We start from the raw sequence: 25,482 nt of genomic DNA, 5'->3' as shown, positions 1-25,482 counted from the left end.
TATTGGTCCTAGTATCTCCAAACTCAGGGATCATTAGATCTTACTTGGATAAAGCCGAGGTTACTGGGATGTCCTGATGGGTTGGGACATATGTATCCATCTTTCCAAGATCACTCATAACCTTAGGCTGAGTGGGTGGGGCATTCTTTTGGTCTGGGAACTATGAGCTGCAAGCGCACGGTCCAGCACTGCCCAGAGACCCGGGGTCCCATTGGGACCATCGTCCCATCCCCTTCTGGCTGCAGTCTTGACTTTCTCTAAATGCTAAAAGGAGAGAGATGAGAGACCCAGGTCTGGTCATTTCGCGCCAGGTTGGGACCACAATACCCAGCTTTGCTCGGAAGAAGGGTCACCTTGCAGAGTCGCTGATTTCCGCCCCAATCCGAGGCAGTGTACTTGCTGTCGAGGTTTGGAGGAGTTTCCCCAAAATCGCTTGAGAGCCACCGTGCTCTATCCCAGGATTCTCTACGGCCGCTGGGTTGCTAAGCCCCATCAATGCTCCCGCCCCACCGAGGGTTAATCCAATCAGAGCCAAATATTCATGCTTCGTTCCGGGTTCTGTGTCGTTATTTCCGGCTTCCTTCCGGAAGTCGCGCAGTGGAGCCAAATTTGAAGCGAGTGGAGACCCGGGGCGCGGCTACGAAGTTGGACCTATTGCAGTTTCCTTGGCTACCTGGGCCACTTGAGTCCAGCCAGCATGCCTATCCGTGCGCTGTGCACTATCTGCTCGGATTTCTTCGACCATTCCCGCGACGTGGCGGCTATCCACTGTGGACACACCTTCCACCTGCAATGGTGAGTGACGGCGGAGTAGGGGCCCACGCTTGCCCTGGTACTGCTCTGGGGTCCTGGGGTGTCGGACCTCCAGACAACCCATCCTCAAAGCCCAGACGGGCGGTGAGGACCTCAACAGACCGAACTCCGCAGGAGCTTCCCGACCAGAGCTGAAGTGGGTCAGGTAGAGGTGATAACTGAACCAAGCCCAGGGGGACAGAACTCATGTAGTGAAGAGAGTAGGGGCTTCCATGATCGCTTGTGCAAAGAGATGTGATTTCAGAACTATCCTGGGCAGAATTGAGCTTTCACTACATTAACAAGCCCTTTTATTTCTTCAAGATAGAAACTTGACAGGTTTCTGGCCGCCCAAATGGTTTTGTTGTGGTTTGCCTGATGGCTTGATTGATTATATCCAGAATCAGCTCTTTAGCCAGATACCCCACTTTATTCACCTTGCCAGCAAACCCGACAGGCAAGGAGGTGCTTCCCTATCAATAGGTCCTGCTGACTATGTAGGTCCATTTGGTTATGTGTACAGTTGGTGGGGAAAGATTCTGCTAGTAACTGTAGACAGGCTTGTTTGGAGCTTCCAGCAAAAACAGTAAGTCAGTGACCCCTGGGGATGGTAGGTAGTAATAGTCACAGGGGATTTGAGGTGCAAAATGCCTCAGAAAACAGGGTAGCCAGACATCACCCTGATAGCTACTGGGTGCCCCTTACTTGCAAAGCATTGCTCAAAACAAGGTTGCTGATCGCCTGAGCCCCATGCTGAGAGAACCATTGTTGTTTGGTTAGAAACCAAAGTTCACTTATTAAAATATTTTATTTACTGTTTTATTCTCCGTTTTCTAACTTTTCACTTTACTCTTCTGTGTTTTCCAGTTTTACATGTGAAAACAACATTTAGTTGGACCTTTGAAAATCTTATCTGATAATCTTTGTATTTAACTGGGCCATTTAGTCTACTTAAAATGTTGCAATTGGGGTGCAGGGGCAACTAGGGAGACTGACACAGGAGGAGCACAAGTTCAAGGCTAGACAACTTAGTGAGGCCCTGTCTCAGAATTTTAAAAAATAATAAAAAGGGCTGAAGATGTAGCTTGGTGGTAGGAACCCCGCCCCCACCCCCACACCATTGTTTAATCCCCAGAAACAAAAAGCAAAAGACAAAAATAATGATAATTATAATAATGCAATTACTGATGGAAATTATGAAATGGAAATTAAGTCTATCATATTGGTGTTCTCTCTTTTGTCCTGCCTGTTGTTTCCTATTCACTTCTTTGTTGTTTTGATTTGAATTGGTTACATACTTTGTATCACTCCTTTTTTTCCCCTGAATGAGTTTGGAAGATATATACCCCATTTCCATTCTTTTGTGGTTATACTATATATATCCTTACCGAATTTCAAAATTAATCAACTCCTTTTTCATTTTCCCAGGTAACTCCGAGCTTAGAATACTAACACTTTTCTACATTATCGTTATTTGACTATTTTAATTCTATGAATTTTTGATTAAATTTTTCTTCTTAGAGGCACGGTCTTGCTATGTTGACTAAGCTGACCTCAAACTCTTGAGCTCAAGTGATCATTCTGCCTTAGCCTCATAAATAGCTGGGACTACAGGTATGCACCACTGAACCCAACTTCTGTGTATTTTAAAATAAATTTTTTTGTTTTCAATAATTTTTCATTTACAGACAAGTTGTAAAGATGGTTCAGATAGTTTTTATTTATTTATTTTTTTCTGATACCAGAGATTGAACCCAGGGATGCTTAACCACTAAACCACATCTACAGCCCTATTTTGTATTTTATTTAGAGACAGGGTCTCACTGAGTTGCCTAGCACCTCGCTTTTGCTGAGGCTGACTTTGAACTCACAATCCTCCTATCTCAGTCTCCCAAGCCACTGGAATTACAGGCATGCACCACTGTGCCAGCAGTTTGCCAGAATTTTATTGAGAATTTTTGCATCTGTGTTCAAAGATTTTGGTCTGAAGTTTTCTTTTCTTGATGTACCTTTGTCTGGTTTTGGAATCAGGGTGATACTAGCTTCATAGACCCTCTTTTTCTATTTCATGGAATAATTTGAGGAGTATTGGTGTTAATTCTTCTTTGAAGTTCTTCTAGAACTAGGCTGAGAATCTGTCTAGTCCTGGACTTTTCTTAATTGGCAGGCTTTTCCTTTTTCTTTTTTCTTTTTGGTACCAGGTATTGAACTCAGGGACACTCAACCATTGAGCCACATTCCCAGCCCTATTTTATATTTTATTTAGAGACAGGGTCTCAGTGAGTTGCTTTGCGCCTCGCTTTTGCTGAGGCTGACTTTGAACTTCCTTTATTTTATTTTTATGTGGTGTTGAGAATCGAACCCAGTGCCTCACTTGTGCTAGGTAAGCACTCTACCATTGAGCCACAACCCCAGCCCCTGACTTTGCACTTTCAATCCTCCTACCTCAGTCTCCCAAGCCACTGGAATTACAGGCATTTACCACCGAGCCCAGCTTAATTGGTAGTCTTTTGATGGTGTCTTCTATTTCATTGTTTGAATTGATCTGTTTAAATCATATATGTCCTCCTGATTCAGTTTGGGTAGGTCATGTGTCTCTAGGAATTTGTCAATGTCTTCAAGAAGTTCCATTTTATTGGAGTATAAATTTTCAAGATAGTTTCTGATTATCTTATGTATTTCAGTAGTGGCCATCATGGTATTTCCTTTTTCATCATGAATCTTAGTAATTTGAGTTTTCTCTCTTTCTGTTAGCATGGCTAAGGGTTTATCAACTTTATTTATTTTTTCAAAGAACCAACTTTTTGTTTTGTCAATTTTTTGTTTTTTGTAGTTGTAGATGGGCAGAATGCCTTTATTTTTATTTTATTTGTTTATTTTATGTGGTGCTAAGGATTGAACCCAGTGCCTCACACATGCTAGGCAAGTGCTCTGCCACTGAGCTACAGCCCCAGCCCCTGCTTTGTTGATTTTTTTTTTTTAAATATTTTTAGTTGTAGATGGACACAGTACCTTTATTTTATTTATATATTTTTATGTGGTGCTGAGGATTGAACCCACTGTCTCACTCGTGCTAGGCAAGTGCTCTACCATTGAGCCACAACCCCAGCCCCATGTTTTGTCAATTTTTTGAATTATTTTGTTTCAATTTCATTGATTTCAGTTCTGATTTTAATTATTTCCTGTCTTCTGTTGCTTTTGATGTTGATTTGTTCTTCTTTTCCAAGGGCTTTGAGATGCAATGTTAGGTTGTTTATTTGTTGACTTTCTGTTCTTTAAATGAAAGAGCTCAATGCAGTGAACTTTCCTCTTAGCACTGCCTTCACAGCCTCCCACAGATTTTGATGTTGTATTACTATTCTCATTTACCTCTAAGTATTTTTTTTTTATTTCATCCCTAATTTCTTCTGCTATCCATTCGTCATTCAGTAGTGTATTATTTAGTCTCCAGGTGTTAGAGTAGCTTCTATTTTTTATTTTATGGTTGATTCCTAATTTTATTCCACTATGATCTGATAGAATGCAGGGTATTATCTCTATTTTTTTGTATTTGCTAAGAGTTGCTTCGGGGCATAAGATATGATCTGTTTTAGAGAAGGATCGGTGTGCTGCTGAGAAGAAAGTATATTTGCTCATTGATGACCACTATTTTTAAAAAACTTTTCATTTTCCCAAATTGAAATACTATATCCCTTATACAGTAATTCCCAATTGTTCTCCCTTAAACAGTAATTCCCAATTGTTCTCCATCCCAAAGCTGTGATAATCACCTTTCTACTTTATAACTTTGACTTCTCTAGGTACTTCATTTAAGTGGAATCATATTATATTTACCCTTTTGTGACAGGCTTACTTCTTTTAGCATAATGTCTTCACAGTTCATCCATGTTAATTGTAGCATGTGTCAATTTCTTTTTTCTATTTTCTTTTATTTATTTATTTATTTATTTATTTATTTATTTTTTGTGGTGCTGTGGGTTAAACCCAGGGCTTCTCCCATGCTATAACAATTTATCATAAACTTAGTTGCTTAAAACAACACAGATTTATTATATTATAGTTCTTGAGGTCAGAAGTCTTATATTAGGTCTTACTGGGTTAAACTCTAGGCATAAGAAGGAGTGCCTTCCTTGGTTCATGGCCCTTTTTGCCATCTTCAGAAGTTCATAGCATTGCACCATCAAACCTTTCTAAATGACTCTGATACTCCTGCCTTACTCTTGTAAGGGTCCTTGTGATATTTACCCTACCTCAGAGATGGGGGTACAGTTCAGTGATAGAGCACTTACCTATCATGTGTGAGGTCCTGGGTTCAGTCCCCAGCACCACAAAAACAAAACAAAACAAACAAAAACCCTTCCCATCAGGTGATGCAGCCCTATAATCCCAGGAGGCTGAGGCAGGAGGACCGAGAGTTCAAAGCCAGCCTCAGCAACTTAGTGAGGACTGAAGCAACTCGGTGAGACCCTGTCTCTAAATAAAATGGTAAAAAGAGGGCTGGGGAAATGGCTCAGTGGTTAAGCACCCCTGGGTTCAATCCCCGGTTTTAAAAAAAAAACCTTCCCATCCCAAGATCCTTAACTTAATCACATCTTCAAATTTCCTCTTGCTATAGTAAGGTAACATTCACAGGTTTTAGGGGTTGGGATGTGAATTAACATTTTGGTGGTGCTGCTGGTAGTGTTCTTACCATTTTCTTTCTAGAACTTTCATTTACACATTTATTAGAGCTTCTCTGAGTATCTTCTATGTCTCTTATCATCTCTATATTTTCTTATCTTTTTAGTTCTTAAGATTTATTCTGACTTATCTTTCAGTATACTAATTCTTCAGCTTTGTTTAAACTGCTATTAAACCCACTCATTGACTTACAAGTTTTGGCTGGTTTTCAGTTTTAGAATTTCCATTTGGTTCTTTTTGTTCCTTTTTTGTTGTTTTATTATTTGTTCTAATTAGTTATACATGACAGCAGAATGCATTTCGACTCATTGAACACAAATGGAGCACAATTTTTCATATCTCTGCAGAGTCACACCATTCATGCAATCATACATGTACATAGGGTAATAAAGTCTGTCTCATTCCACCATCTTTCCCATCCCCATATCTCCTCCTCTCCCCTCACTCCCCTCTGCCTCATCCAAAGATCCTCCATTCTTCCCTTACCCCACCCCCATTATGGATCAGCATCCACATATTAGAGAAAACATTTGGCCTTTGGTTTTTTAGGATTGGCTTTTTTGCTTAACTTGATATTCTCCAGTTCCATCCATTTACTGGCAAATGCCATAATTTCATTCTTCTTTAAGGCTGAATAATATTCCATTGTGTGTATATACCAGTTTCTTTATCCATTTATCTGTTGGAAGGCATCTGGGTTGGTTCCACAGTTTAGATATTGTGAATTGAACTGCTGTAAACATTGATGTGGCTGTGTCACTGTAGTATACTGTTTGTTTTTTTTTTTTAATATGTGATGCTAAGGATGAAATCCAGTGTCGCATACGTGCTAGGCAAGTGCTCTACAACCCCAGCCCTGTGGTATGCTGATTTTAAGTCGTTTGGGTATAGACTGAGGACTAGGATAGTTGGGTCAAATGGTGGTTCCATTTTAGGTTTTCTGAGGAATCTCCATACTGCTTTCCACAGTGGTTGTACCAATTTGCAGCCCCACCAGCAACGTATGAGTGTACCTTTACCCCCAATCCTTGTCAACACTTATTATTGCTTGTGTTCTTGATATTTGCATTCTGACTGGGGTGAGATGAAATCTTAGAGTAGTTGGGGTTTTTTGTTTTGTTTTGTTTTTGTACTGGGGATTAAACTCAGGGGCACTCGACCACTGAGCCACATTACCAGCCCTATTTTGTATTTTATTTAGAGACAGACTCTCACTGAATTGCTTAGCAATTTGCTTTTGCTGAGGCTGGCTTTGAACTTTTGATCCTCTTGCCTCAACCTCCTGAGCTGCTGGGATTATAGGCATGCACCACCGAGCCTGACTCTGAGAGTAGTTTTGATTTGCATTTCTCTAATTGCTGGAGATGTTGAACATTTTTTCATTTATTTGATGATTGATTGTATATCTTCTTCTATGAAGTGTCTGCTCAGTTGTTCTTTTTGTTCTGTTGTTGAAATGGAGTCTTGCTGTGTTTCCCAGGCTGGCCTCAAACTTGTGAGCTCAAGCAATCTTCCTGCCTAAGCATCCAAGTAGCTGGGACTACATGCATGTGCTATCATATCTGGCTTTGTTTGATCCTTTTACAATTTTGCTATGTCAATGGGGAAAAAAAATAAATAAACAATAACAAAATAAAATGTGAAAATTTTTGCCATGTCATCTTTTAGTTTCTTATTCTGTACTGGTGCTTATTTTTTTAAGCATAAAATGTTTGGTCTGTGTCTGTGCCCCGAAGTCTGTGGGCATGTGCTTTTTTCCTACATGCCTATTTACTTTTACAACCTTTTTTATTGAAGTATAATATAGAAAAGTACACATATAATAAGCATATGACCTGCAGTATTTTCACAAACTGAACACATTCACATAGCCAGAATTTGGATCCAGAAACAAGGTTGGGATGAAACTCAGTGGTAGAACATTTGCCTAGTATGTATGTGCTGAATTTGAATTTGATCATCCCTAGCACTGAAAACAAATTAAAAAAAAAAAAATAGAAGAAGAAGAAAGGAAGGAAAGCATAATATTATCAGTGCTAGAAACCTCTTTGTATACTCTTCCAGTTACTCCTACCAACCCAACCCTCCTTACATCTCCCACATAAAGGTAATCACTATCTTGAGAGCATAGATGAATTTTGCCTACATTTTTCCTTTATGTAAATGGAGTTATACAAAATGTACTTTTTTGTGTGTCTGATTTATTTTCCTCTGTTACATTTTTGTGATTTATCCATAATATGAGTTTTAAAATATTTTTTAGTTGTAAATGGACACAATGTCTTTTATTTATTTATTTTTATGTGGTGCTGAGGATCAAACCCAGTACCTCACACATTCTAGGCAAGTGCTCTGCTACTGAGCTACAACCCCAGCCTCATAATACAATTTTTAGTTGGTTGACTTATTCATTCTTCTTGCTGTGTTATATTCCACTGTGCCTGGTTAGCCTAGATTATATGTTGTACTTGGTATTCAAAAGTGGATACCTATGGGCTGGGGTTGTGGCTCAGTGGTAGAGCGCTCACCTAGCATGTGTGAGGCACTGGGTTCGATTCTCAGCACCACAAATAAAATGAATAAAATAAAGGTCTATCAATATCTAAAAAAATATTTTAAAAAAAAGCGGATACCTATGATGATGGTATTATCTTCCAGAGAGGACTTCATAAATTTAAGAATTAAGTTTTTGATAGTCCACACAGACGATACAAAGCTAACCTCTATTTACTTGTACCATCTAAGTGTAGCATTTGGGATCTTAGCTTAAACTAGGGATATTTTCAGAGTCCGTATCTATGAGAGACCCTGGGCTTTGACTGTCACCTCCATCAGTCAAGGCCCAGTAGGTTGGCAGAACAGCTTCAGGCTAATACTACAGGACCAAAAAACAGGACGAGTTGGTCTAAGTACCGTTAGGCCTGTGGGAAATGCTATAAACGCTGACAGTCCTGTCCTCCTATGTGGGCAGGCATTAGGGTAGTTGAGTCAGGTGGCTGCCTGGCCCATATTCCCAGCCATACTGGGGCTCACCAATCTGTCGTTCTGCTTTCATTATTCCAGCTTAATTCAGTGGTTTGAGACAGCACCAAGTCGTACTTGCCCACAGTGCCGAATCCAGGTAAGAGATGGGGATGGGCCCACATCAACTGAACATTGTCTTCTTGCTAGGAAACAGGAATGTAGAAAGATCTCTAAAACTGAGCAGTAACTATGACCCTTTTTGACCTTCCTGGTTTGGGCAAGTTGAGTCTCATGTATGCCCTTGAGTTGCTCTAGAGGTCTATCTTAAACCCACAGGAGCTGACAGATGTACTTGTCATCTGGCCCAATCTTTTTTTTTTTTTTTTTTTTTTTTTTTTTAATTTCCTGAACACAACTTTTTTTTGGATTAGTCTTCACCTGGATATATTTGACTCTTTTCCTGTCTTTAGAAAATGCCCCAGCACCTAGAGTTGAATGTCTTTTGAGCACTCATCGTGTGTGTCTATAGTGACATGACTTCAGTAACAAAACAAGCAGTACCATCCTGGGGTACCTGCAGGAATGAAGGGATCTTCTGATTCCAAAAGGTGTACTTTGAAAAGTTAGGCCCGAGAACAGACCTGGCATGCATGTTAGGCAGGCAGTTGGATTCATATACAACCCTTCCTCCTTGCCTGTGACCCAGCAAGGCAGTCATACTCTATCTTGTTTTCCCATCCAGGTTGGCAAGAGAACCATTATCAATAAACTCTTCTTTGACCTTGCCCAGGAGGAGGAGAGTGTCTTGGACGCAGAATTCTTAAAGGTACCCAGAATGTGTATCATTCCACTGAACTCCGATTTCTGTGGCAGTTCACTTTCTGCTCCCACACAGGGAAGGTGCCTAGAGAATAGAGATAGGGTTATGGAGGAGAACAGAGGGTAAATGATGATGAGACACAATAATCAGAGAAATACATTGTAAAGAGGGAGGTGGCCATTGACTGTAAGACCTCCTCTTGGAATTTCAGTGCTGTTCTAACCAAAGGACAGAGTAATTCTCAAGGACCTCTCACCTTATGAAGGAACTATAGCCTTCCTGCCTTCCACTTTGCTGCTGGATAGTTAGTGACAGGTTAGAAAATTCTTTGACTTCCCAGTCAGGAAAGATATATGGGTCCACTGTTTCCTAACTTGGATGTGCTTCAAAATTACCTAGGGAACTTGGTATAAAGTCAGGTGCCTGGGTCTTCCCAAACCAGTAATAAGAGGGCAAAGCCCCTGGAATCAAGATTTCACACCAAGTGGAAACACACTGCAGGGGAGGCTAAGTAGCTTCCTTCCAGTACTTCTGCTATTTCCCCTCCAAATTTAAAATTTAGCTTTCTTGGGGCATGAGGAGGCTGGTTTGGCAAAAAGCTCCTGAGAAAGTCAGAGTAGAGTTCACAAGTGATTGCCGGACCCTGAAGGCTAATTTGCTGGATATTTTTCAGATCAGAGTTCATTTGACCATGGCCCCAGGGGGTCACGATGTCCTTGTAAACTCACTGTGCTGGGAGTGTGGAGCTTTTATGTTTTGAACCAGCATGTTCAACTGCTCCCAGTTTTAAGTGATGTCCTCTGTGATAAAGGCAACAGAAGCAGCTTCATTTTTTCCAGGTTTCAAAGCCAAATCTGTGAAACAGGGAAGCAACACCTTGAGTAGTTTAGAGCAAGGGGTTGGAAAATACCCTGCTGTGGTGTGGAAGGAGCCAGGAGACTGTGGGTGGTGATGTAGCAGCCTTGGACTGGTTTCCTTTCTCAAGCACACCCTGCATGTCCTTCCCTACCTGCCTGCCCCCATTTCTACTCCCACCTCTTTAGCTTACACTGACCAGCCCATCAGCCAGAAACTTCTGGCCCTGGAGTCCTGGGTAAAGAGTTCATAACAGGGGGTTTATCCACTCACTAATATAGGCCTTTGTATTGGTCACATCTGAAATTTTGAGTCTTATGTTGAACTTAAAAGGGTGATGTAAAGGAAGGTTAGCCTGGGATTCCATCCAACTACTATCATGGACCCTTGGCCAGGCATTTAAGTTCTGCAAAACCAGGATTGCCTATAAGGATGCCGAATTCTCTGGACTTCCAAATAAGAGCTGCATGTACTTCTACCCAGCTCTCTGTACTGCTTCTGTGGCTCGGGAACATATATAAGACGTTGAGGAGTTCACTTGATCCTCTCAATCTAGTGATACAAAGCTGCCCTGCCTTACTGATTTATTTTAGATCCTACAACTGAAATGTTTGTAATATACAAAGTCAGCTTAGAGCTTACAGGGAGGTAGTCTGTGAAGTAGGCAGGACAAAGGGTGGAAAGAACTAGTGGTAGCCCAAGATTCTTGGCCATCCCTGTTCTGTGTCCCTGGTGAGTGCAGCTGATACTCAGAGTGTGAGACTAGTACAGGGTCAGGGAAGTGATGAAAGTCTGTGCTATTGAGACTGATCTGTGGACCTAGCTTCACTTTCCTTGCATCTGTTTTACCTCTTTCCCTATTCTGGGGCCCTGCTTCTGGGATTAGTTTCCTCCATCTTACTTATAGTTTAAAAGGCACACAGAGGTTAAGCAATGTTTATCTCTCTATTGTTAGCTTAGCTTGGGTCTCCATGCTTTCCTGGACCTACAGTCCTCGTTGTCCCATCCTGAGGCTGTCACAGCCATATGGGAGGCCATCTGGAGACCAGCTGAAATATATTCCTGTTGGTTATTGTGGGTATTATTTTTCAGAATGAACTGGACAATATCAGAGCCCAGCTTTCCCAGAAAGGTGAGTTTTCAAGAGACAGAGGCCCTGGAAAGCTCCTGATTTGGATACTAGAGGGAGGACCCTAGGAGGAAGCCCTCAAACCTTCTGGTAGAACCAGAGGCTCTCTGCTTTATATGTGCAAGAGTATTGCCAGCTCTTATGACTGGCAGAAAAGGAGAGGAAAGAAAGGTGAATGAAGCTGTCTGCCTAGACCAGGTGAGCCTCTTCTTTCCATCTGAGAATTCTGGCCCAGGACCCAGGCTGGGGAGTGGGAGACTTACCTGATGGGACAGAGTATCTCTACGGGAAAACTCAGATGCTGCATTTGACAGTGACCTACTTGAATTCTGGAATAATGAATCAGCCAGACCCAAAGAATGGGAAAAGAGAGAAGTTTTCCCAGTAGTTGAAGTAGCAAAAAGAAGGCTTATTTTCTAGGTGAAGGCTATAGTTCAATTTGTCTGATTTGGTGCATGCCAGAGAGAGAAGGAGGACAACCAACTTTCTGATCTAAACCTTGCTCTTACCTAGCTCAGGAATGAGGTGTAGGAGCTTAAGGGCCCTGGTTCTCATTCTGATGAATAGATGGGCATCTCCCTCTACCCTTCACTGCTGTTTCAGAAAGGGAGAAACGGGACAGCCAGGTTATCATCGACACTCTGCGAGACACTCTGGAAGAGCGCAACGCCACTGTGGAATCTCTGCAAAAGGCCTTAGGCAAGGCTGAGATGCTATGCTCTACACTCAAAGTAGGTCCCCAGGATCTGTGGGCAGAGTTGGTGGGGAGGTGCACCTTTAGTCAGGCTTACTGTCCTGGACTTATTTTCTGGTTCTGCCTCAGTCAATGCCTTGGTTTGCACAATGCACAAAATAGAAGCAAATCACTTCTTCCCAGATCCTCCTATACTGTATCCATCCAGTCCATAAGAAAAAAGTCATACTGGTGTGCTTATGTATAACCCTAACCCTAACCTTCCCAACACTTCACAGAAGGGCTGCTCAAATAAGACCTCACTGAGGTAAGGCTGTGTGTCCAAAAGTGGCTCACACTCCATTGGTGAGCCAGCCTGAAGAACCTTCCATTAGCACTCCAATCCTTGAGTAGGCTGCTCTCTGGAGCCAGATCAAATAGCATCCTAGGGAGGAGCAGGGGCCTTTGAAGTCAGCTGTGCTGAGCTGACCAGGCAGATCAAAGCCTATAGAGCAAACAGCCTAGACCCAAATGAATTTTGTATCAGCCTAGGTTGGTGAGCCTCTTGCTCTCCAAGGGGCATGAGGCGATTGATGTGAACCCACAATTGATATTCTGGCCTTGTAGGCAGAAGCAGTCCTTGCTGGATGCCATTTGAAAGGGAAAGGAAGTCATCCTTGTGAACAGACAAGGCCCCAGGATATTCGGTCTCTCTTTTCCTGCTTCAGGGATGACTGGATCACATGGCCTGGCCAATAGGAGGGAACAAACTATCACCTAGCTGCAGAGCTGGAGTCTGTGATAGCATTCCCAGGTCAGAGATGGAATGATCTCATGCTGAGGGTAGTCTGGCCAGCTGCTGCTGGCTCAGCTGTCCTATTCTGTGCCAGTTCATAGTTGCTGCTGAGGCCTGGGTTTATGCTGTGAATTTCTTTAGCTACCTGTACAATATGCTCCATGAGACCTAGACCACAGGATCTTATTGGTCTATATATGCTGACATTGGGTTGTGACTGTAGTAAGATACACCTCAGGAGGAAGCAGGCAGGGAGGTGAGAAAACAGCTGGCCTAGGGCCTCTTAGCAGAAAAAGCACAAAACAGAGTGGGGCCCACTTGCTTTCTGGGATTTGGGGGACATATGGTTATCAGCATTTTCAAAAGATATATATCACATAGTTTTAGAGCATGGTTATCACAGTGACTTTAGCCATGGCTCCCAAGCAACATGTTTGGGTGTGATTGCTCTTCAGAAGCAGATGAAGTTCTTGGAGCAGCAGCAAGATGAGACTAAACAAGCACGGGAGGAGGCCCACCGACTCAGGAGCAAGATGAAAACCATGGAGAAGTGAGTTTAGAGTTGGTGCCTGTAATGCTTCTTTGTACCCAGGGGCTCCAGATGGTATAGCTCTTAGGACGTAGCAGGGAATGGGTTGGGTCACCTCTGAGGCTCAAATCCCCACATGGAGGACTCAGGTCAGTTACATATGAACACAAATCTTTCTTGGCCCCTATGGACTCCTCACATTTCCATGGTGTCCCTTGCCACACTCCTTCCTGCCCTGTGCCTGTGGCCAGATGACCTGGCAGGTCTTTCCCTCTAGGAACCTCTCTATATGAAATCCCTGACCTTGAGGGCTTCTGTCAGCACCTCTTCCTCAGCAGCATCCCTGGAGCTTTGCTCAGCTCTGCTATATAGCCTTTCTTTGGGCACACCCACCTGATAAAGCATCCTAGCAGCCCAGGCTATTGCCATAGCAACAGCAGCAAAGGAAGGCAGACGAAGCATCAGCCTCCAGATTTCAAATGCTGTGGGCTGGGTGTGTTTTTCAGGATTGAGCTCCTACTCCAGAGTCAGCGGCCTGAGGTGGAGGAGATGATTCGAGACATGGGTGTGGGACAATCAGCGGTGGAGCAACTGGCCGTGTATTGTGTGTCTCTCAAGAAGTGCGTACTCTGGCCCCTTTCAGTGATATCAGGAGCTAGGCCATGGGTCCCCAGCCATGCCTCTACTGCTTATCTCTTGTAAAGCAGATGAAGTTAAGTGGCAAGCTCTGGGGCCATGCTGCCTTGGTTTGAACCCTGACTACCTGTTACCAGCTGAGTTGCCTTGAGCCAATTTCTTGGTTTCTTGAGCCCTCATCTTCCTACATGAAAATAGTGATAGGCATGGCTCACAGAATCAATGAGAAGAGTATGAATTTTAAGTGTTTTTTGTTTTGTTTTGTTTTTGGTACCAAGGATTTAACCCAGGGGTGTTTAACCACTGAACCATATCCCCAACCTTTTTTTTTTTTTTTTTTTTTTTAATATATATATTTTTAGTTGTAGGTGGACACAATACCTTTGGGTTTTTGTTTTTTTTTTACGTGGTGCTGAGGATTGAACCCACGGCCTCACAACGTGCCAGGGGGGCGCTCTACCACTGAGCCACAACCCCAGCCCCCCCCCAACCTTTTTTAATATTTTATTTAGAGAGAGGGTCTCACTGAGTTGCTGAGGCTGGCTTTGAACTTGAAATCTTTGCTTTCCAAGCTTACAGAGGTGTGCCACCATGCCTGGCTTAAATGTTGTTTTTAAGGAGTTGATATAGCTCTCAGAGCTATAAGCCTGGAGTCTGTTTCCCAACAGTAATATGACTGACCCTGCCTGCCTTGGATCAGAAATTTAGCCCCTATTCTTCACAATAGTGGTATAAGGTTGGTGGTGGGGAGGCAACTTGGTTGACAGGCGCAAAAACAAAATGCCTTCTATAGGGAATAAGTGGTATAGAGGGCCCCCTAGTGAGGCCAGAACTCCCTGCGTACCCTCTCAAATTACAAATACCTTCAGGCCAGGCAGGGAACCATGTCACCAGGCTCCTTGCATTCAATGCAGTACCCTCCACAGGGCCACCTGGCTCCTGCTGGACTCAGATGTCAAAGAAGAAATGAGAATGAACTGAGCGGTTGGGCAAGGACTTGTGTTAGGTTGGTGCTGTGACTCATTTTAACTGGCAGAGTGTTCTGTTCAGGTATCTCTTTCCACCATCACTTTGCAGAGAGTATGAGAATCTGAAAGACGCACGGAAGGCTTCGGGGGAGTTGGCTGACAAGCTGAGGAAGGATTTGGTCTCCTCCAGAAGCAAGGTAACTGAGCGGAGTGCAGGGAACTCTTTTTGTCATGCTTGCTCAAGACTCCTGAGCCAGGCTATCTGACCTGACAGCACAATTGACTCCATGAAGCTGGTGAATGGTTTCAGGAGACTGGACACTGATTTTCTGTGGCTTCGTGTACAAACCCCAATTGTGACAGCTTCAGAGACTTATTTTTATACCAGACCTAGCGTGGAAGGGCTCCTGGGACAGCTGCTTTCACTTCTGGCATGGTGCATCCACAGGATTCAGTGTGTAGAGAGCAGACTTTGCTCCTGGTTAACCCCACACAGACAGAGTTCTGAGGTCTCCCTTCATATCTCTGGTTTCTTCTGGACCCTAAGCTACCCTGACTAGGTAGTGGCAGGTGGGGACAAGGCATATGGCCTCCACTTGGCTTGTCCTTTACTCCCTATTCTTTCTTGTAGTTGCAGACAGTCTACTCTGAATTGGATAAGGCCAAGTTGGAGCTGAGATCGGCCCAGAAGGACTTAGAGAATGCTGACAAGGAAATCACGGTGGGGCATTCCTGGCCTAATGAGAATGAGGGATGGTTTATGTGTCCTTTAAGAGCAAGACTGGGAGGGGAGTGAAGGGAGGAGAGAGGACATGTAGGTAAAACAATAGTAGAATGAATTGGACATTATTACCTTATGTGCATATATGATTACATGATCCATATGACTATATATCATATACACCCAGAAGAATGAGAAGTTATACTCCATTTTTATGTATGATGTGTCAAAATACATTCTACTGTCATGTGTAACTAATTAGAACAAATTTTTAAAAAAAGAAAGAAAGAAAGAGAAAGACTGGACTGTTTTCTGCCCAAGAACCTGTGCATCAGTCAGTGGTAATGGTTCTGAACTCCCTGCATCTTCCTGGGTCAGGCAGTGGTCAGACTGTGGTCTATACCCTAGGCCTCCTGGGCAGAGGGCAAATAGCCCCATGGATCTTCCCTCATAATCCTACTTCTCTGAGATTCTTAGTCATCAGAAAAGAGGCTTTACTGGAGAGAGGGTGTTTGAGTTTCAGGCCTTGCCCTATTCCCATTGCCCTTCATGCATGCTGCTTATCCTCTGTGTTATCTCTGGACTCGTTGCCTCAGCCTTTCTCTCACATTCTTCTCTTCCTTTTCAAAGAGCTTGAAAAAGAAGCTAATGATGTTGCAGGAAACTTTGAACCTGCCACCAGTGGCCAGTGAGACTGTCAACCGCCTGGTTTTAGAAAGGTTTGTGGACCCCCTGGGGTGGTGCAGGGATCACGAGCTCAGAGAACACCATGAGAAGAGTCTTCACTACTCCTGGCTCTGGTAGGGTGGGTGGTCTGTGTGGATTTGCAGTTTGTGGACTTCCTGCCCTAGGAGCCAGCCAAGATTTGGCAGGAAAGCAGTTTGAGACAAATTTTGGACTCTGACAAGGAGAGACCAGGGAATGCTGGAGAGAAGCTAGGGATAGCCTGAGAATGAACAGGAGCACTGACTGTCTTGGGGCACCCTGTTTATGGACTAGCTCTCTATATATCTGTCTGCCCCAAATTCTGAAGCAAACTTGAAACCACACTGAAATAATCTCCCTCTGGTCCCAGGAATGTGTGCCTTAAAGCTGCCAGCAGAGGGAGCCAAGAGGCAGAGGGATTGGCGTCCCTGCCAGAAGTGGACATTCATTCTTTCCCCTGAGTGTTTCACAGAAATAGAAGCTGAGAGCATTTTCAGGACTATCTCCTGCCTGTAAAAGGACTCTATCCAGGGAGCCAGATAGAAAACTTCTGTCAGTGACCCAATGTTTTATTTGAGCCACTTTTCACTATCCTTTAGCAAATCAAAATGCTCCCTCTGCCAATCAGTTGCTAGTACCTGCCTATCTACTAGCCTGTATGGTGCCTTCTGACTCTTTGCTTTGCATTACCTCTATGTGAGGCTTTTGACCCATTTCTTTTTCTTTTTCTTTCTTTTTCTTTTCTTTTTTTTTTTTTGTAGATGTTGATAGACCTTTATTTTATTCATTTATTTATATATGGTGCTGAGAATTGAACCCAGTGCCTCACACATGCTAGGCAAACACTCTACCACTGAGCCACAACCCCAGCCCCAGTGACCCATCTTTTTGCTCCTCCTGTCTGCTTAGCATGTTGGCACTAAAGAATTTTCCCTGAAATAATCCTGGATATCATCCCCTTTGCTATATGCCCAAACACTGCCAAGATGGGCCTTGGGACATTCTTGGAGCTGGCCTTGTACACTACAGTGAGTCTTTAGACTTTAGCCAAATCACACTGTCAACAATATTAGGACACATCTTCCTTCCTGCCTCTACGCCTTTGCTTTATTCAACTCATCCACACTAATGAGTCAGCTGCCCTGAACAGCCTGCCTTAGTTTCCTTAGCAGGAATAAGCTTACCCTCCTATGCCAGGTAGCACTTCTTCACATGCTGTGCCAGATGCCATGGACCACAGAGATGCTCTAGAATCATACTCAGTGTGTACTACATATCTCTGAATAGACCAAGATCCACTGTTAATCTGTGTTCCTCATCACCAATTTTCTTACATGTACACCCCATCCCATAGTACATAGTCTGCTTCTGCATAGGAGAGTGAATGCACAGGCCAAATTCCTGTGTTCTTCTTGTACTTCAAATCCTAATCTTATTCTCCCTTTCTTACCTCAGTCTGCCTGGAGCCAGAACTGCTTACCTACCTGCCAGCCTCCATTTAGATTGGATTGAGAAAGGGCTGTGGGAGTATGATAGGCATATGAGTTGTCATGAGATCCATCATGGGGTTGGTTTTGACAAACTAGGCTATTTTTGGTCCTTCCTCCCTATCTTACCCTCAGTCATTGAGCATGCCTCCTTAGATGCCCCAGAGAACACAAGGGCCCCATCAGGAGCTTAGTAGGTATAGTATCTACCCTCAATTTATAATCTTAGAGACCATGTGATGTGGATAAATCTTTGGAACCAAAGCCACCTCAAGGCAGTGGGTATAAAACCCTCCCTTAGGATATCACAAACAGCTGCAAATTCCCAATGTGTTCTCTCTGGCTTCCATACTATGGACCTCAGGGTGTTTCCATGCACTTGCCTTCTGTGTTTAGCATTCAAAGCTAGCGAAAAGCAAGCACACAGACTGCCTCTAGATACCTAGGGACTTTGTGTACTTTCTTTTTCATACTTTCTTTACCACCCCAAGCTCCTCTGAGGCCTGGACTCCTGTAATAGGTCCTTATTGAGTGCCTGCTATATGCCAGATCCTCCCTATCCTCTTGGAGCTTGTGGTTCCTATGAGATAGATGAGGTTGGAATTTTGATGGTTAAACCCAGAGGCTGCCAGCTCCACGCTACATAATGGAATCTGATCTGGATCTCCCAGATGGGGATGAACCTCAATTATTCTGAATAAGCTTCATGTCAGGACCTATAGCCCATGTTGGTACAGGGAGGACAGTTCTTGTCTCCCTTGCCTTTCAAACCCACAGGGCATTCCATTTGCCAGGCCTAAATTCTGCATGTAGTATGACTTAACATTCTATTTTCTCCAGTATTTTTCTGGACATAAAAGTTAGGGAAGCAGGTCTGTTGCATTTAGCATTAGCCCTTCTTTTAACTTGGCACAATCTACTCTAAATCCAGGGTCGTAGGGCCTTGAGCTCTCAGAAGTAGTTGTTGACCCCTCAGTAGCAGCTTTGTCCTTTCTTTTTGCTCTAATGTTAAAACTCTCATAACTACAAGTGACCTTAAAGACCCTGCCCCTGCTTGCCCTTCTTGACAGCTGATATGATGCTATAGCTCTGAAAGAAGTCTGAAGTTTAACAATATATATGGCAATGTACAGACACATTCTCATCCAGCCTTTTGATCTGAAAGAAGAGTAGTTCAGGCAGAGAGGATGGCAAGTGTAAAGGCCTGAGGCATGACTGAACTATGCTTGGAGGAGAGGGACTGGTGGCAAGGGGGCCAAATTTCTCTGGAGCTTCGTAAGTCAACTTTATATTACATGTTTGTGGTTTTTTGTTTGTTTTTTGTTTTGGTGGCAGTGGGGATTAAACTCTGCGCTATACCATTGAGCTATACTGTCTAGGCCGTTTTATTTTTTAAGAAGGGTCTTGCTAAGTTACTGGCCTCGAACTTGTGATCCTTCTGTCTTAGTCCCCCAAGTAACTGGGATTACAGGAGTGTACCATCATGTCCAACACTTTACCAATATTTTTATTATAAAATATACACAACTTAAAATTTACCTGTAACCATTTTTAAGTACAATTCTGTGGCATTAAGTACATTCACATTGCTATACAACCATTATTACCATCTATCTCCAGAACTTTTTCATCTTCCAAACTGAAATACTATACCCATTAAACAAATTCCCCATTTCTCTCTCAGCTACTGCAACTACTATTTTACTGTATCAATTTAACCTCACCTAAGTGGAATTATGCAATATCTGTCCTTTTGTGACTAACTAATTTCATTCAGCATGTCTTCAGGGTTCATCCATGTTGTAACATGTATCAGGATTTCTTCCTTTTTTAGACTGAATAGATAATTCTATTTTAAATTTGCAAGCATTCTTTCTTGCTGAGTACATCTTTTATAATATGTGCTATTTTTGTTTTATGATTTCACATTGCTGTTTGTCTCAAGGTCAGTGTTTGTGCATCATGATCTTCCTTTTGGACTTCTCTCCTATGCTCAGTAGTCCTTGGCCCTCTGATTAGTAAGTAATAGAAAGGCTTCCTGGGAGCCCAGCCTGGGTGAGTTTTCGGGGAATGTGCCATGAGCCAGCATCATGGTGAGTCTTAGCTGAATCCAGGATGCAAAAGGCTCTACTGTTAGGTCAGTATTGACTGACCTAGATTACTGTGCATGGATGTTCACGGATATTTGTTTGGTGTCTTTGAGAAAGCATCTTCCATTTCTTGACTCAAGTTAGCTGCCTGACTGCCTAGTGTCCTGCCACTGGGGCCAAGCTTACACCTTCTACCAGTGCCCCAGTGTTTAGGCCTGCTTAATGCTTCATACCCCCTCCTTGTGAATTCTGGCTGCTGTCCCCCTGGCCATGCACTGTCTCCCAGAATTTTATGGAAGGCTCCAGTGCTGGTGATGGTTGTCCATTCCATTTGTCATAGTAGGGCTATCCTTTGCTCCTGTCATTTGAGGGTGTCCTTAAGAGGTAGCGACCTCCTAGCTACAGAGTGGGTGTTAAGAAGACCTCTCATGGGCCCAAAGGGCTCCTGACATCTGGGCAGGAGACAGCTAGGGAGGCTTTCATGTAGTGGAGGACTGTCAGGACTGTCATGAGTTTATGAAGGAGATATTAACTGACCCTGTGCCACACAGGTGGATTTGCCCAGGGCCTTGTCTCTGCTTTGGAAAGGGGGCTTCAAGTATCTTACTCATTTCTTGAGTTCCCTGACATGAAGCCATATAAGTTGGCCATAGGTGAGTGTCCCATTGTGTGATGGTATCTCCTAGGAGGGCCTAAACAGTAAAGGAGGGGCTACTAAGCCCCAGATTTTTCCTCCTTAAGACGGAAGATGGGAAGGAAAGAAAGTAGACCACTGACAGAAGGGGAAACAAACTTCTAACTCATAAAGAGAGAATGATATACTGGGAATAATTTAAAAGAACCAGAACTGTGTCCCTATGAACCAGATATGGAGGTAGAGGAGACGCCAGGAACCTCCCAAGTCTTATGTTTAGTGAATGACAAGCGAGGAAAACTGACTTGGCTTGAGTCCAGACTGAATAATGTGCCTTAAGCATCACTGAGCATGACCTATGGGGATGACAATAAGAGATCTAGGACTGGGGATGTAACTCAGTTGGTAGAGTGCTTGCCTCACAGGCATAAGGCCCTGGGTTCAATCCCCAGCACCACAAAAAAAAAAAAAAAAAAAAAAAAAAAAATAGGTACTGTCTTGATCCTCCTAGAGAGTAAAATGTCTGCACCTCACCAGACTGGGTCTGCCTTTCCTAACCTTTACCGAGTTAGTAAATGGTAGCAGAATAATAGTTACTACATAGTGGACATGAGTAGTCCTGGCTGTTGCTTTCTTTTGTGGTCCTAGAAGGGGAAATAAAGCAACCAGTGTAGAGTTGGTTTCAGGTGGGTTTGTGCCATCTTCATTTCCACTTGCATGCAAACAGGAGAGTAGAGCTTCTAGAGGGCTGGCCAGGGAAAGGAAGTTGTCCAGGCTTTCCAGATTGCCTCTCCATTCAGATCCATGCAGGTAGCTCCCTTTCCTATGATCTGCACAGTGGAACTGGGACTGTGGTGCAGCCCTGAATGGTTCCTGAAAGAAGGAAAGAGCAAGGATATCCTTAGAGTTACCCCTGCCATTCCCCAGGGTTCTCCTCATACCATAGAAACTAGAGAGCCCTGCCAGATCTGAATGGGCTAGAAAAATCCTGTTAGCTATAGTTTTCTAAGGGAAACCCCACCATCACCACACCAATTACAAAAGTAATATCATACAAATCAAAAATTCAGAAAATGTGAAGTTATTACAGGGGGTAGTTACTATTGGCTTTGTGGTACATTTCCTTCCAATCTTTTTCTGCATGAGGTGGTGGTGGGGTGGATGTGTGCCAAATCATGTGATTGCATTGCACTAAACAGAATTTTGTGTTGCTTTTTAATCTTTTTTTTTTTTTTTTGTGCGTTTGTGTGTGTGTGTGATGCTGAGGATTGAACCCAGGGCCTTGTGCATGCAAGGCAAGCACTCTATCAACTGAGCTATATATCCCCAGCCCCTGCTTTTTAAATTTAACATATGAATGTTTTCCCATATATTAAAAGCACTTTCTAGAAATACTACTTTCATGCCATCATATTTAAGGTCTGGAAGTGCCAGCCCCTAGGGTACCATTTTCTGTGATAAGTAGTAACATCATGGGGAGCTAGGGAGCATTGCCCTCTACATCAGTCTGTGATGATGTCTCTGACTGGCTCCTTGCACTGCATTCTGAGAAATGAGGCTGCATAGTGAAAGGGCAGTAGTTTGTTATTTATTCATTTGGGTTTTTCCTGTTTACTTCTGTCTTCCAGACTTTCAGTAGTCCCAAGCCTATGTGAAGGACTGAGCCAAGTTGTTTATTCTGTAGAGTTTAGGGCTTCCTTGGGGGTGATCCTGAGTCAGAAGTGGGTTCCAGGCCTTTGGATTTGAACCGTCTGATGCTTTAAGGGGCTGTGGTTCCAAGTAACTAGACTATTTCTGCTTTCAGCCCAGCTCCTGTGGAGATGCTGAACCTGAAGCTCCGCCAGCCATCCTTCAGTGATGATATTGACCTCGATGCTACCTTCGATGTGGATACCCCTCAATCCCAGCCCTCCGAATCCCAGCATGGCCACTCTAAGAGGCTCTGCCTTGAGAAGACACAGTGAGTGGTAGTTCCCAGCAGTTTACAGGACCTGGAGGGAAACAACTAAGAACTAAGACATCTCTTCAGATCCTGCCCTGATCGCTTTGAGTGGTTGATGAGACTTTGCTGTGACTTTGGTTCCAGCTGCCTCTTCTTTCCTGGCAAAGCCCTTCTTGCTCATCTTGTTAACCCTTATCATCATCCTTCAAGGCAAGGTGTTAGAATGTGAGTTAGAGAGGATGCAGGCATCCCAGAAGGGCAGGTCTGGACTGGTAGTGTTGGGGTGAGTGCTCCCAGTATCTCCCAATGCCTGCCTACCATACTCCTAGGCAAAAGACTCAACTTCCTCTTCCATTGTGTGCATTTGAGACTTGAGATGAGACCATCTCAAACGATGGAACTAGGACCTCACCCCACAGGAGAGTAGTCCACTAGGGCAGACATGAGGACCTGTGTGAAGCCATGCTCTATTCTGCCCCAGACCCTTCCTCTACAGATTCTTTAGGAAATCTATGTTCTGAGAATACTTTGTGTGCTGTCTTACTGAAGATATTACTGAGAGGCTAACTTGTGGAGGGTCTCATGGAAGTAGTGTCCCCATCTCTGGGAAGACAGAACTAGGCCAGAGCTCCTTAGATGCCTTCTACCTCTATCAGGGCATGACTGGACTTCCTACTGTGAGTGGTGAATTGGTTGGGCTTCCCAGACCCATGTAGAACTTGGAACATGATGAGATGCCCAAGGACTTGAGAAGCATTGGAATCAATTCACATTATTGGCATAGGTCCGATCTACCTTGACTCTGCCTCTTGTCTGTCTAGCTGTTCATAGACCTGCACTTGGGGTTGAGACCACTGAGGTACCTTGCCCAGAACACAGCCTTACAGCAGCTGTGCTACATTGTGAATCCTTTTAAGGACATGTACTAAACTTGGTCCTAGTGTTTTGCTAACCTGCCCCTTGCCTTCATGTCCCACTCTTATAGCTCTCCTGTTCAGGACATTCTCAAGAAGATGCCTAGAGGTCCCAAGCAGGTAAGGGCTTCCCAAAAGAACTATGGGATTCACTATGCAGCCCTTTCCAGGACTGGGTAAACAAGCTGGATTTCTGGAAGAACAGTCCCATCAGAGGTTTCTCTCCTGGCCTAGCAATGAGATACCTCAGAGTCAACCTTGGAACCCTACTCATTATCCTCTCTGCCTCCTGATGAGGCATAAGAGGATCTCGACCTTATTCACCACCATTACCCTCCCTCCTTTGCTGCCATCTGGCTCTTTAAATCTAGTACTGGGGTCTCCCCTGCAGAAATCCCAGCTCTCACTGGGTGGCCAGCATTGTGCAAGAGAGCCAGATGAGGACCTGGCTGGTGCCTTCCCTATTTTTATCCGGAATGCTGTTCTGGGACAGAAACAGCCAAAGAGGACCATGGCAGAGTCCTATCGCAGCACAGATGTGGTAAGTTTGGCTTTTCACAAGTGGTAGGTGCCAGTTGTCTTAGTGTTGAAGTGAGGTAGCCCGCCTCTTAACCCATTAGCCTGTCCTACTTACCTCTTCTTTCTGCCCTAGGTAAGAACAGGCTTCGATGGCCTTGGAGGCCGGACAAAATTCATACAACCTGTATCCTTGTTCTGTAGCAGTGGACTATGCTGAGCTATAGAGCTCACACTATGCCTTATCTGTACCCCCAGACCACCAGTGCCTGCAGCCTCAGGTGTATAGAGCTGAACCTTGCTCAGTGTAGCAGAACTGCCTGCCCCCAGATCTGAGACTTTTCTGCCCTACATTCCAGTCCCTTTTCCAGGCCTCTTCCTTGACATCTCCTCCAGACTAACACAGGCTTGATTCGTCCAATGCCTGTTAAGCCCAAGACCAAGGCTAAGCAGAGAGTGAGGGTGAGGACCATACACCCTCCCTCCCAGGCCAAGTTGGACACCTTCCTGTGGCAGTGAGAACAGTGAGTCTGAGCAGTGGCCAGACACATGCCTCCAACTAGAAGACTGGCCAGCAGTGTTTGGAGGGATGGCCCCTCTTCCAGGACCAGCTCTGAGAGCAAGAGCAGAAAAGTAGATGAAGGAGAGAGTTACAGAGACTGTTTACTTCTTTAGCTCACCTTGCCCTATTCCGCCACACAGAGCTGACACTACCAGCTTACCATTTCTGTCAGCAAAGGCCTGTTCTGGTTGCAGCCTCCTGTTCATAGCCATGATCTGATGTGGCCAGGCTCTTTCTGGTCCTGGAGTCCAGGATCACTTGTTAACTATATGCACAAAAGTACTTTAGGTTTCTTAGGGTAGCCTGAGTCTGAGCTTCTGCTTGGCTCCCTTGTTGCAGGGCATGGCTGGGCCAAGCACGGTAGGGAGAAGGAAATGGGGAATGATGGTGTGGGGAGGACAGGGAAATATTTCCATGTAAAATAAAAAAGAATCTTTTTCTGGCTCTGGGAATATAAATTTACACCTGGAAGACTGGCATGATTTTCTAAAGCAGGAACATCTTCTAGACCCAAACCCAGCAGTTTCATCCCTGGGCACATGCCTTCTAAAGGGCACAGAGATTCTAGCAAAATGAGATCACTGCAGCTTTGTCTATGTTCTGTAACCTGGGAAAAGCCCAAAGACCATAAGCAGGAATGGAATGGGTAAATCAAGATCTATTCCTACAGGAAACTTAAAACAAGCACAACAAATAACTGGTGACTAAACTGCTAACCTTTAGGTCTTGACTTCAAAGTCATTTTCTATAGTACTTCCCTTCTTGACCCTAGCCTGGGTGAGGCCTCCTAAACTATCTTCTCCCCCTATTTGACAAGAGTTCACCTACTTCCCTAGGAACCAGCCTGGGCCTAGCAGAGGAAGAGAAGGTGTAGGGAGTGAGTGAGTGCTTTAACTGCTGGCCACCAAATCTGAAGGAGCACATGGCTTTATGGAGGGAAGTGATGCCCTTGATTATGGGTGTTGAGCATGTCTGGGGCTGACATGAGCCAAGGAGTTTTAGTGAGGGGAAGTGCAGCATCTTGTTGAAAAGAGTAGGGGCTGGCTACTCCTTTTTACCTGCTGAGTGT

The 25,482-nt window shown here is 44.0% G+C and overlaps 1 protein-coding gene across 3 annotated transcripts; it reads left to right on the top strand.

Moving 5' to 3' along the window:
• The first annotated feature begins 287 nt into the window (after window positions 1-287).
• On the top strand, window positions 288-25,073 carry TRAIP (TRAF interacting protein). 3 transcript variants are annotated; one of them, XM_079155570.1, is made up of 15 exons: window positions 288-795; window positions 8,536-8,593; window positions 9,179-9,262; window positions 11,204-11,243; window positions 11,844-11,971; window positions 13,168-13,259; window positions 13,745-13,858; window positions 14,952-15,039; window positions 15,474-15,563; window positions 16,194-16,282; window positions 22,284-22,439; window positions 23,407-23,455; window positions 23,727-23,876; window positions 23,988-24,038; window positions 24,248-25,073. In XM_079155570.1, the coding sequence occupies exons 1-15, from the start codon at window positions 698-700 to the stop codon at window positions 24,368-24,370; spliced, it is 1,410 nt and encodes a 469-aa protein (XP_079011696.1). In that variant the 5' UTR covers window positions 288-697; the 3' UTR covers window positions 24,371-25,073. The 3 variants fall into 3 exon arrangements, with proteins under 3 accessions (XP_079011696.1, XP_079011697.1, XP_079011695.1); XM_079155569.1 differs by having other exon boundaries at window positions 293-795; window positions 13,165-13,259; XM_079155571.1 differs by lacking the exon at window positions 15,474-15,563 and having other exon boundaries at window positions 290-795; window positions 13,165-13,259.
• Window positions 25,074-25,482: the final 409 nt, after the last annotated feature.

This window comes from Sciurus vulgaris, assembly GCF_902686455.1.
Source record: "Sciurus vulgaris genome assembly, chromosome: 10".
Lineage (NCBI taxonomy): Eukaryota > Metazoa > Chordata > Mammalia > Rodentia > Sciuridae > Sciurus > Sciurus vulgaris.
Note: the sequence above shows the minus strand (reverse complement) of the source record. Positions and strands in the feature narration are given on the sequence as shown.